The following is an 11663-nucleotide window of genomic DNA, read 5'->3' on the forward strand; positions in this document are numbered from 1 at the left end:
AAGGGAGAAGAAAAGATACTTGAGGAAATCGACAGGAGTTTAATTGAAAAAAACATCCCAGAAAATATACAACTAGCAAAAATAGAAGAGCTCATGTGTAGACTTCACCTTCAAGATAAATATGAAGATAAGTTGACAACTGCAGACTTCCTGAACATTGGCTCTTCTGCTCAACATCAACACGAACCCCAAACAGAGAACAAACTTGCTCATACTTTCCTACAAAGGTTGTTGATGCTGGACTACAGAGCCAGGTACATTCCTGTAAGAGATGAGAATAGTGAGATGCATGACACAAATGACAACAGAAATGATAATGCAGAAACAGAAGAAAGTGCCTTTGATGCCCTTTTCAACAAGACCACAGTCTCTGGTGATATAAAGAGGAACACGCATGTTCACCCAATGGACGTCCAGATGGCAGTGTTTCACTGTTCAGACAGTTTCCTTCGGCAGTTCATGGTCACAAAGCTGTCCTTGTGTCAGTATGCCTTGCCTTTGCTTGTGCCAAACCCCTTCACCGAAGAGATTGAATGCCCTTTGTGGACATTTCGACAAATCAGAAAAACCTGGAAGTCCACTAATGACTCTAATATGCTCACCAGCCAAAGTATGCCTATTTACAAGGCAGAAACACCAATGGTGTCATTCTTTAGGCTTGGTTCTGTGTCCTCATCAAAATCCCAGCTGATGAGCAACTTGATCAACCAACGTCACAGCACATTCTTCCACAGACACTGTCCAGGAAGCAATAAAACCTGCCTCCTAATGGATGGGGTGGTAGAGATTGCATGGTATTGTCCTGCTGGGAAGCCCAATGATATTTTCACTGACTGTGTTGCATTCTGTAATCTCCATGGTGACGCAATTGCGAAAGAAATTCAGCGTGACAAACTGATTGAAAAAGCCTCAGTCAATGTTATCCTTTTACCAAGTCTTGGAAAAGGCGACAAAAGTATGGCAATCGTGCAGGAGCTGTTCAAGTCTTCTAAACCTCTGATATGTCTGCTCACTGAAGAGGATTCTGTTGCAACTGAAATTAAAAAGGGAAAGTACAAAATGGGTTTGAGAGACAGAAATCAGTCAGATGTGTCTGAGGAACTAAAAAGGATCATTAGAAATAATTTGTCAAGACCATGTTGCTCCTTCAAACTTGAGGACATGGCAGAGTACTCAGGGTTTAGGGTAGATGAGGATGATGAAGATTGCCAAGTAGGGAAGACTAATGCTCTGCAGATAACGGATCTGCTTAAGGAAATGGAACTGTCCAAGATCAAAGAAAAATTTCTTCCATGTCAAGGAAGGCTGTGGCATGATTGGTGTCAAAGAAATAAAGACCTTTATCGTCTCCAAGGGAATCTAGAGATGGAAAGAAGTAAAATACAACATGAAATGATGCAAATTCGACACCATCAACATAAAGTTGCCTTTACTGAACTCATGCAGATGTTTATCACAAGTCTACGATCTCTGGGAGAAAAAGAAAAATCATATTTCCTCAAGTGGGTAGGGATACTACTGGATGACCTGTCCTCGGATGAGCTCTCAGACCTTCATCACAAATATGATGAAAAGTGGTCCGAGGTCCTGGCTTTGAAAAAGAAGCATGATAAATCAGAGCAACTGAAAATGAGACGAATGGAGCTGGAAAAAATATCAGGAAAGCTACAAGCAGCAACCTTCGGATTTGAACACATCCTAAGGGAAATGGGACAGATCTATGAAGCCCATGCATCTGTGGCCAGGCAAAGCAAAAGAGAAAGTGAGGTGACCGTGTCTTACCTTCCAGAGCTTGCGGCAGAACTTATGATATCGGGACACCCAGTGGAACTAATGGATGGTGACGCAGCTCATGTGCCACTGATGTGGATTAATGGGGTTTTAGATGAAGTTATCAAGAAACTAGGACATCAGAAAGTCTTTGTTTTGTCCATTTTGGGAATCCAGAGCACTGGGAAATCTACAATGCTGAATGCAATGTTTGGACTGCAATTCGCAGTAAGTGCTGGAAGGTGTACCAGAGGTGCTTTCATGCAGCTGGTGAAAGTGACCGAGGAGATGAAAGATGACTTTAGGTTTGATTATGTTCTTGTTGTTGACACTGAGGGACTTCGAGCTTTAGAGTTGGCAGGAAAGGAAACAGTGCACCATGACAATGAACTTGCAACATTTGTCATTGGCCTTGGAAACATGACCATGATCAACATATTTGGAGAGAATCCTGCTGAGATGCAAGACATCATTCAGATAGCTGTTCAGGCCTTCATGAGGATGAAGAAAGTTAATTTGTCTCCAAGTTGTGTGTTTGTGCACCAGAATGTTGGAGACATCATGGCTGGAGAGAAAAACATGGAGGGAAAGAGGCGCTTACAGGACAAACTAGACGAGATGACCCAGTTAGCTGCCAAAGAAGAGGACAGTAATGCAGAGTGTTTCAGCGATGTCATTGCATTTGACATACAAAGAGATGTGAAATACTTTTCCCAGCTGTGGGAGGGCAGCCCACCCATGGCCCCACCAAACCCATGCTACAGTGAGAATGTCCAGGAGCTAAGGAAAACAATCCTCTCTAAAACATCAAAGTCTTTTGGCATGACATTATCACAGTTCAAAAGCAGTATCCAAGACCTTTGGAATGCACTGCTGAATGAAAACTTTGTGTTCAGCTTCAAAAACACACTAGAAATTGCAGTTTACAGAAAACTTGAGATTCAGTATGGAAAATGGATCTGGGCTCTCAGGAGTGCCATGCTAAGCATTGAAAATCAACTGCACAATCGAATCGAAAATGGAAAACTTCACAGGGTTGAGAGACATTACCTTGTTGAAGAAATGAGAAAGACTCGTGAAGAAGTGGACAAATCAATGGAAAAGTACTTTGATGAACACAGAGATAAAGAAATGCTGATTCAGTGGCGAGGGAGATTTCAAACGAAAATGTGTGAGCTTCATGATGAACTTGTGAAGGGAGCAAAAAGAAAGTTAGAGGAGGTTATTCATCAAAGGGATGCGCGCATAAAGCTGGATGACAAGAAGACACAGTATGAAAACAAGCTCTTCCAAAAGAGCAAAGAACTTGCCTCAAAACTGAAGGACAAGGCAAAGGATGAAAAACAACTTGAGAATGAATTCAATACTCTTTGGGGAGTGTGGGTTGCTGAGTTGACCAATGATACACCTTCCATTATGGACATAAACATATTGGATGATGTGACTTGTATCCTTGGAGAGATCGGTAATGAATCGTCTCTTGTTCATGATCGGAAAAGTTGCGGAATGTACCATAAGATTTGTACCTTGGGGAGTTATTCGAACTATGCAATTGTATCCAAGCACCAAGATCTTTTTAACGACGATCAGCACTCAAAAAATGCTCAAAGGAAGCCAAACAATGACCAATTGCAGAAAAATAATGTGTGGGGTGCTTTTAAGAGTTTTTGGGGGTTTAAGTCTCCAGAGAACAAGACAATTGACCACATTGGTCCAAGCAACATTCTAACATACACAGATCAGGAATTGATAAGAGCATTCACCAATGATGTTGTCAAACAAAGCCAGAAGATAATTGAGACAGAGCCCATAGAAAAGATGGGATACAATGACAGTTACATGCAAGAAATAGCAACTCATGTCAAAGAAAGCGTGAAGGAATTTGAATCGAAGACAAGAAAATATGCATTCAAAAAGGAGTTTACGATTGATCTTTCACTTCATGTGTGTGAGCTTGCAGGAAGTAAGTTAGCAGATTCCCATAGCAAATTCAGAAGCAACAATGATGCCCTTACTTACCTGGAGCAGAAGAGGCCACAGTACGACAAGATTTTCAAGAGATACTGCAAAGGTTCCTCATCTGCAGCTGTGCTTGGTGAGTTAATTTGCAACACACTGAAAGAATCGATTGTACAGGCGGTCTATGACCAGACGGCCATTGACTTGGCTGGAGAAATGCAATTAAGTCACCCACCATTCAGTGGAAACAGGTCTAACATGGAGAAACACATCCTGATATCACTGGCGGAGAAGGAGAACTTTGACAAGTTCATGACCTACATTCACAACCCAAGGGAACACTTTGAGAAATGTATTAGAGAGGATGTAGAGAAATATATGCTCACAGAAAGGTCCAAAGTCCTTGCCTTGATTGAAGGGAACATAACAGTTAAAGAGCAGCGTGTGAGCCATGCAGTGCATACAGCAACAAATACAGTCAAAAACAAGAATGGAGACACCAACATGTGGCTTAGAGAGCTTTCCAGTGCTCTAAAAGATGAGCTGAAATTTGCTGAAAAGCATTTCAGTGATTTCTGTGACATAACCGACTTTGACTTCCTCGAAGAAGAGGTAAGGGAAGGTCTTGCCAACAGAATCATGGAGATCAACAGAAGCCTCAGCAACGTGTCACTCCTGGACATGAAGCAGTTCAGGGAGAGGCCAGATGAGATTCTGATCAAACATTTTTGTGATTGCTGCTGGGTACAGTGTCCCTTCTGTAAAGCCATCTGTACAAACACCATGGAGGGGCACAAACCAAATGATCACTATGTCCCTTTTCATCGCCCTAAAGGAATCAATGGATACCACTTCAGAAACACAGTAGAATTTTGTATAGATTTTTGTACAACTTCAGTAACAAGTAATGGCCGGTTTTACCCCTCCCATGAATCAGAGGATATATATCTTTTCAAAGAATACAGAAAAGCTGGCCCAAGATTTGCTGTTTGGAGCATCACACCAGACCTCTCTGAACTTCCGTACTGGAAGTGGTTTGTTTGTCGATTTCAAGAAGATCTGGAAAGGTATTATGACAAAAAATTCCAGGGCAGAGGTGAAATTCCAGATGACTGGAGGAAGTTCACAAAACAGCAAGCTATTGAAAGCTTAAAGAAAATCTAAGGGGAGCTCAAATAGTAAAAACATACAGACATGATGGCACAAGCATGATATTGTAAACATGTTGACATTGTAAACATGAACATAGTCAGAAACTGAAAAACCTCTTGGCAATGTGCCCTTGAGCAATGTACAATAAATCACCGCTTTTATTATTCTAATCAGCTAGGCCTATTACACGTCTTATTTTGATTCAATCATTTAACTCAATCTGATAGACTAACAGGAAAAAGCCTAGTTTTTGGCCTCATTTTGGGATCAAAAATGTATATGCAGATGTTTTGAGTGTGAACAATTTATCACATTTCCTGTCAAGTGATAAATCCTTGTACTATTGTATTGTATTACCGTAAGCAAATACTCAATAAACGCTCCGAAATTATGACATATTGTTTGCTCTTTCTCACCAGTATAATTCAATATTGACTCCAATATTTCACCTGGCCAAGATGTGGGTGCAACACTTTTTGTAGTAGTAGTAGTAAAGGAATCAAAATGATTGACAAATAGTACCATTACCTCATCCTCATATTACCCTTGTGTTTAGTGTACATGCGATTGTGAATATTATTGCAAGAAATATACCGTACTATGGGGAAAAAAAGATAAACAATGATAGACTGTGGTCAACCCAGATACATATTTAATATGTCCAACAGTTCACTAATACATATATTACAACAATGATTTGATAAATGTCATTGCTCCTGTCCTAACCCATTGATCTAACTAAATCACCCCTCATATATTGGGGACTAGTAGATTTTGAAAGAAGTAAGTTTGAGGTCTCCTTTGATACGAATGTAGGTAATGACGTCTAGGCCTTCACGATTGGGGAACTAGATCTCCTGTCCATCAGGCATCTCCACTTCAAACATGTCGCCCATCAGCTTCAGCACAATCTTGAGAGGGAGAAACCCCGTTTGTTTACATCATTAGTGTTGCAGCACATTCACCCTTACACCCACATGGCCAATTGCAACGAACAAGCTGGACTAAGCACTGTGCAGTGTATTAGCGTTAGTTTCCTTAAAACAATACTAGTGGTAGATTACATGGATATAGGCCCTAATTGTTTCTGTTATATTGAACACCTGAAACACTATGCCCAAGATTCTCCATTTGTCTAGTCAGGACCAAACCCCCCTCCCTCCATATTTTCAACCTCCATTTTCACACCTTGAATGTAGAACTCCTTTGGAGGAGATTGTGGATCACTCTCTTCTCATCACCCCAGCAGCCGGCAATCTTTGAGTTGCACACGAGCACAGTACCATCAGTGTCATCATTGAAGCGTGGGTTAAAGTGCAGTGCCAGGTCATCTTCATCACAGCCCAGGTCGATCTGGAACCTGGATATATAATACATATAATACATGTCTGTCTAACATGAATTGATTTCACACATACAGTATACCAAAACAAAACCATTCTCTGGTCTGTCCTCCTCTTTTGAACAATAATTTGTGAAACTGGTAGTTTATTTATTTTTTTATGCATAAATTAATATTATGGGTCCCTCTGTGTGATATAAACACAAAAACAATTAAATGCAGCTCCCGGGTGGCACAGTGGTCTAAGACACTGCATCTCAGTGCAAGAGGCGTCACTGCATCACATCCGGCTGTGATTGGGAGTCCCATAGGGCGGCGCACAATTGGGCCGGGTTTGGCTGGGGTAGGCCGTCATTGTAAATAAGAATTTGTTCTTTCTGACTTGTGTATTTATTTATTTTTTAAATGTACCTCTGAAACTCTTGTTTATGTAGCTGTGTAGGCATGGGTTTGGTCTCATGAGTAGAAGGTAATGACGTTGGCAGTGACATCACTAAGATATATGACTGCAGGCATATATAGGGGTTAAGGTAAGGGTGGGACGTCCCAAGGTCCAGGATAGCGCTGACCATCTCTATGGGGAGAAGGGAAAAAGAATCAATGACAGTTTCCGCCAAATTCCCGGAAGTGACGAGACATGTAAACAGAATCTTCTTTTTGACAGATAAATAACCCGTGAAGTGGTCCGAAGAAATACAAAATAATCTAAAATAAAATGTACATTTAAAGAAACATTCCCCAGGGGCATGAGATAAACGTTTGTGTTATGATAACAACGCGCGTGTCATCAACTGTGTCGGAGGTAAATAGCTGGCCAGTGGCCACCTTTCTTTTTTTATCATGCTCATTTGCAATACACCTACTGCTGACAGCTGCCAACATTAGGTAGCCTAGGTAGCAAGTAAGCTAACCATTATTTAGGGAGGTAGCTTGCCAGTTTTTTTGTTGTTGCTTTCTTTACAAAAGTACGTTTGACTTTTGCGACAACATAACCTCCCGAGTGGCGCAGTGGACCAAGGCACTGCATCGCAGTGCTAGAGGCGTCACTACAGACCCTGGTTCGATTCCAGGCTGTATCACAACTGGCTGTGATTGGGAGTCCCATAGGGCGGCGTACAATTGTCCCAGCGTTGTCCGGGTTAGGGTTTGGACAGGGTAGGCCGTCATTGTAAATAAGAACTTGTTCTTAACTGACTTGCCTGGTTAAATAAAAGCCTAGCTAGACTTGAACCAGGACCGACTAGCTGTGCTTGAGGAGACGAGGATCTCGTCATATTCATCGTCAACTAAAGCCCAGGTACTGGTTCAAGCTAGGCTCAGCTATCTACCAGCTGTGTTGGCTTCATCATTAACTGACAGCAGCTAGTGAATTCCCATTTATTTCCAGCAAATAAAGGAAAGCTTTCAAGTTATTTGTTGCCCACATGTTCAGTTACTGTGTCAGCATTGGCAACCTTAACCAGTGATGGAATTTTGTGTGAGGTAACTAGTTAACTTATTCTTTTTATGTCTTTATAGACATAGCTACTGCTTGACTAAGATTAATCAATTCCATTCTTGTTTTCCTCTTAGCCAGATTATATAGGATAAACAGTCCTGGAATGTTCACAGACATGGACTATGAGTTGGATGAGGACAAACTGTAAGTAAATATGATTTGCATCCTTTTCATGTTCTACATGTAAAAAAAAGTGAAAACAGGTTTTTAGAAATGTTTGCAAATGTATTTATAAAAAAACAAAACAGAAATACCTTATTTACAAGTATTCAGACCCTTTGCCATGAGACTCGAAATTGAGATCAGATACATCTTGTTTCCAGTGATCATCCTTGAGATGTTTCTACAACTTGATTGTCTACCTGTGGTAAATCCAATTGACATAATTTGGAAAGGCACACACTTGTCTATATAAGGTCCCACAGTTGACAGTGCATGGCTGAGCAAAAACCAAGCCATGAGGTTGAAGGAATTGTCCGTAGAGCTTCGAGACAGGATTGTGTCAAGACAGAGATCTGGGGAAGGGTACCATAAATATTCTGCAGCATTGAAGGTCCCCAAGAACAGTAGCCTCCATCATGCTTATATGGAAGAAGTTTGGAACCACCAAGACTCTTCCTAGAGCTGGCTGCCTGGCCAAACTGACCAAGAACCCGACGGTCACTCTGACAGAGCTCCAGAGTTCCTCTGTGGAGATGGGAGAACCTTCCAGAAGGACAACCATCTCTGCAGCACTTCACCAATCAGGCTTTTATGCTAGAGTGGCTTGACTGAAGCCATTCCTCCAGTAAAAGGCACATGACAGTCCACTTGGAGTTTGCCAAAAGGCACCTAAAGGACTCTGACCATGAGAAACAAGATTCTCTAGTCTGATGAAACCAATATTGAACACCTTGGCCTGAATGCCAAGCATCACATCTGGGGGGAACCAGGCACCGCTCATCACCTGGCCAATACCATCCCTACGGTGAAGCATGGTGGTGTCAGCATCATGCTTTGGGGATGTTGTTCAGTAGCAGGGACTGGGAGACTAGTCAGGATCAAGGGAAAGATGAACGGAGCAAAGTACAGAGAGGTCCTTGATGAAAACCTGCTCTAGAGCGCTCAGGACCACCGACTCGAGCAAAGGTTCACATTGACAAAAATGACCCAAAGCACACAGCCAAGACAACGCAGGAGTGGCTGCGGGACAAGTCTCTGAATGTCCTTGAGGGGCCCAGCCAGAGCCCGGACTTGAACCTGATCAAACATCTCTGGAGAGACCTAAAAATAGCTGTGCAGCGACACTCCCCATCCAACCTGATAGAGCTTGAGGGGATCTACAGACTAGAATGGGAGAAACTCCCCAAATACAGGTGTGCCAAGCTAGTAGCGTCATACCCAAGAAGACTTGAGGCTGTAATCACTGCTAAAGGTGCTTCATCAAAGTACTGAGTAAAAGGTCTGAATACTTATGTAAATGTAATATTTTCAGGTGGGGGGGGGGGGGTTATTATACATTTGCCAAAATTTCTAATAACCTGTTTCAGCTTTGCCATTATGGGGGTATTGTGTGCAGATTGATGAAGGTAAAAAAGTGAAGGGGTCTGACTACTTTCCAATTGCACTGTACATCTCATCTAATTGGCTTTGACAGCGCTTGCTTTCCCAAATCATATTGTAGACACTAGACAGAATGTATTGAAAGAATCTCCAATTATTCTTCAACAGGGGGATCCCTACAGTCCCTGGGACTATATCCCTGAAGAAGGATGCATCAGGGGAGGGGCGCAGTACTGTCCCTGTCTTTACATTGTACAGGTATTATGTACCTGTACCTCAGTCCATTAGAGCGGTTGTGTTTGGTTCAGAAGCTATGTATCCAGAGTGTTAACAAAATCAGAAACATTAGATTATAGATGCATTGTATACAACTTTTTCTTGAACTTTCTTAAAGCAGTTTGTTTTAAGGCTCTGAGCTCTTTTGGCTTAGTTTTTTGTCATTATTGGATATATTCTTTACCTGTAACTGGGATCTCTGTCAGGTCTTTGACAACACCCCTGCTGCTCTGGAGGGGACTCTGGCGGCTGGCGACGAGATCACAGGAGTGAACGGCAAATCTGTGAAGGGCAAGACAAAGGTGGAGGTGGCAAAGATGATTCAGGCTGGCCAGGTACATTAACAGGGCTTGGAATCAACTTGTCAATACATTTTGGTTTGATACTACAAAATGCTACAAACCAGTTAGTGTATTTTCTCTAGATATTTTTTTGATAGCCACACAACCCAAACCATATACCAACACTGACAAGATTAACACTTACCAGTAGATAAAAATAGAAAGTCCAAAGCCACAGTATTTTATCCTGGATTCTGTATTTTTTGGCAGTAAATGACCAGTCAGTCTGAAAAGGGCTGCTGTCACAATTAGATGTTGAACAAGAAGGACACCTCAGAGCTAGTGAGAACAGGACAATAGCCAGGAGTTTGGGCCCTCACGTCACCAGTGTGGAGTGGCAATGTTGTTTTTAGAATCCATTGTGACGACACAGAAAGCTATGTGAGTTCAATGACTACGCCACCATGCTCTGTGTTTAGGATTAGAGACATGCTCCACTGTCTATATTAAAGGATTATAATGTGCCATTGTTGCCCTTAGGCTTCGCTGACTCTCATTTATTTGCATGCTATGTCCACTGAGTTGAAATTGTCACAGTGGTATTTATTGATATTACTTGCAAACTTTGTGCAGTTTTATCAGAGGATCTGTAATTCTTATGTTTCTACACTTGCCGAAGCACCTTTGTTTGGCTTAAATACTGCTATATTGTGCAGTCTTGTCCTTCATGATTTTCCGTTGAAATTAATTGCAGACACACTTTGTACTCATGGATTGTTTGGCAATACCTGGTTGACTATGACCTGCCTGTCACTCGAGTCCCCGGACGAACCAGGGAAGGGAGCCAATGTCAGGTTAGGTAGATCTATCAATACTGTATTGCCTGGAGAAACCCCATAGGCTATATATTTAAGTTTGAGTAATATGACCCCTGGAGGAAGTGTCGATGTGGATTTGCATCATGGTTTTTCATTATATTTAGGTGGTCTTTGAGTTACTGTCTGTCTTATCTCTTCCATGCATTTCTCTCGTCTTTGCAGGGAGAAGCAACGATCCACTACAACGGCTATTCCCAAACTGGGGCGCAATGCCGTGATTCACATTTTCAAACAGTCTATTTAGATTTTCCAACGGGGCTATACATTTGGGTGATGTTTTTTTCTCACATGAGTAGCCTCGTTTCACTGCCAAAAATAAAATGAAACCATCTAGTGTTCAGCGAAATAACACAATGTCAAATACAGGTAGCCTAGTCAAATAATTAACATCCAATTACATGAACCGTTACTCTCTCGTGGGAATTCCACTAACGGTCCACTTGTAGCCAAAGGTAGCTGCTGCTCATTCCATTTGATCGAAAATTGATGAATGGCTAAAAAAAGTAAGGCCCGCATCCCGCATCGTAACAGCAGTACTACACCTGCACACGACACAAGTTGTTCTGCTTCTACGAGCAAATCCAATGCTAGCAGCAGTAATTCTACATTTGTTGCTAGCCCAGCTAGCATGAACACTGACAGTTGTGAATCTAATGCAGCCGAAGAGCTACTGCCCCCTTACCCGGGAAAGCAACAGACAGGGACGTTGGACCATCGAAGAGGCGCAAATATGATGAGAACTACATTGATTTGGGGTTCGCTTATACTGGGAGTAGTGCCTTTCCTCAGCCACAGTGTGTTATATGTTCAAATGTACTTTCTCACAACTCGATGAAACCTTCACTTTTGCACAGACATTTACAAGTGAAACATGCCAATTTGAAAAATAAGCTACGGGAGTTTTTTGAGCAAGAATTAAGATGACTTTCGAGTAGTAAGACATGTATAAAAGCAACAGATACCAT

General features: G+C 41.8%; 2 protein-coding genes across 8 annotated transcripts in view; one reads left to right on the forward strand and one right to left on the reverse strand.

Annotated features, from left to right (window-relative positions):
- The window catches only part of LOC106607151 (interferon-induced very large GTPase 1), a 32930-nt gene extending 22586 nt beyond the window's left edge, over positions 1-10344 (forward strand). For 5 of the 6 annotated variants that reach the window (XM_045720437.2, XM_082976538.1, XM_082976540.1 and 2 more), the window contains one exon: positions 4-5275. In XM_045720437.2, coding sequence (XP_045576393.2) covers positions 94-4893 — 4800 coding nt within the window. In that variant the 5' untranslated portion in view covers positions 4-93 and the 3' untranslated portion in view covers positions 4894-5275. Of the gene's footprint in view, positions 1-3; positions 5276-7795; positions 7866-9431; positions 9522-9745 lie in introns of those variants that run through there. The other variant, XR_014392665.1, reaches the window with a different exon arrangement.
- LOC106607152 (galectin-9-like) lies at positions 5527-10148 on the reverse strand. Of its 2 annotated transcripts, XR_014392666.1 has the most exons (5): positions 10026-10148; positions 9724-9821; positions 6635-6797; positions 6070-6241; positions 5527-5792 (listed from the first exon to the last, which is right to left on the reverse strand). XR_014392666.1 is itself a non-coding variant. In XM_082976546.1 (4 exons), exons 1-4 carry the CDS (start codon positions 9878-9880, stop codon positions 5730-5732), a joined length of 555 nt encoding a protein of 184 aa, XP_082832672.1. In that variant the 3' UTR covers positions 5527-5729. The 2 variants fall into 2 exon arrangements, 1 of the variants encoding a protein (XP_082832672.1); XM_082976546.1 differs by lacking the exon at positions 10026-10148 and having other exon boundaries at positions 9724-9880.
- Positions 10345-11663: the final 1319 nt, after the last annotated feature.

The sequence above is a fragment of the Salmo salar genome, chromosome 06 (assembly GCF_965601325.2).
Source record: "Salmo salar chromosome 06, fSalSal1, whole genome shotgun sequence".
NCBI lineage: Eukaryota > Metazoa > Chordata > Actinopteri > Salmoniformes > Salmonidae > Salmo > Salmo salar.

Bases quoted from the DNA above. Each gene is read 5' to 3' on its own strand.
- LOC106607152 (XM_082976546.1), bottom strand. From the start codon at position 9,880: ATGTACCTGGCCAGCCTGAATCATCTTTGCCACCTCCACCTTTGTCTT. The intron at 6,242-6,634 runs GTACATTTAAAA...TTATATATCCAG, and splicing joins CATAAACAAGAGTTTCAGAG to GTTCCAGATCGACCTGGGCT. The intron at 5,793-6,069 runs GTGTGAAAATGG...CTCCCTCTCAAG, and splicing joins AAAGGAGTTCTACATTCAAG to ATTGTGCTGAAGCTGATGGG.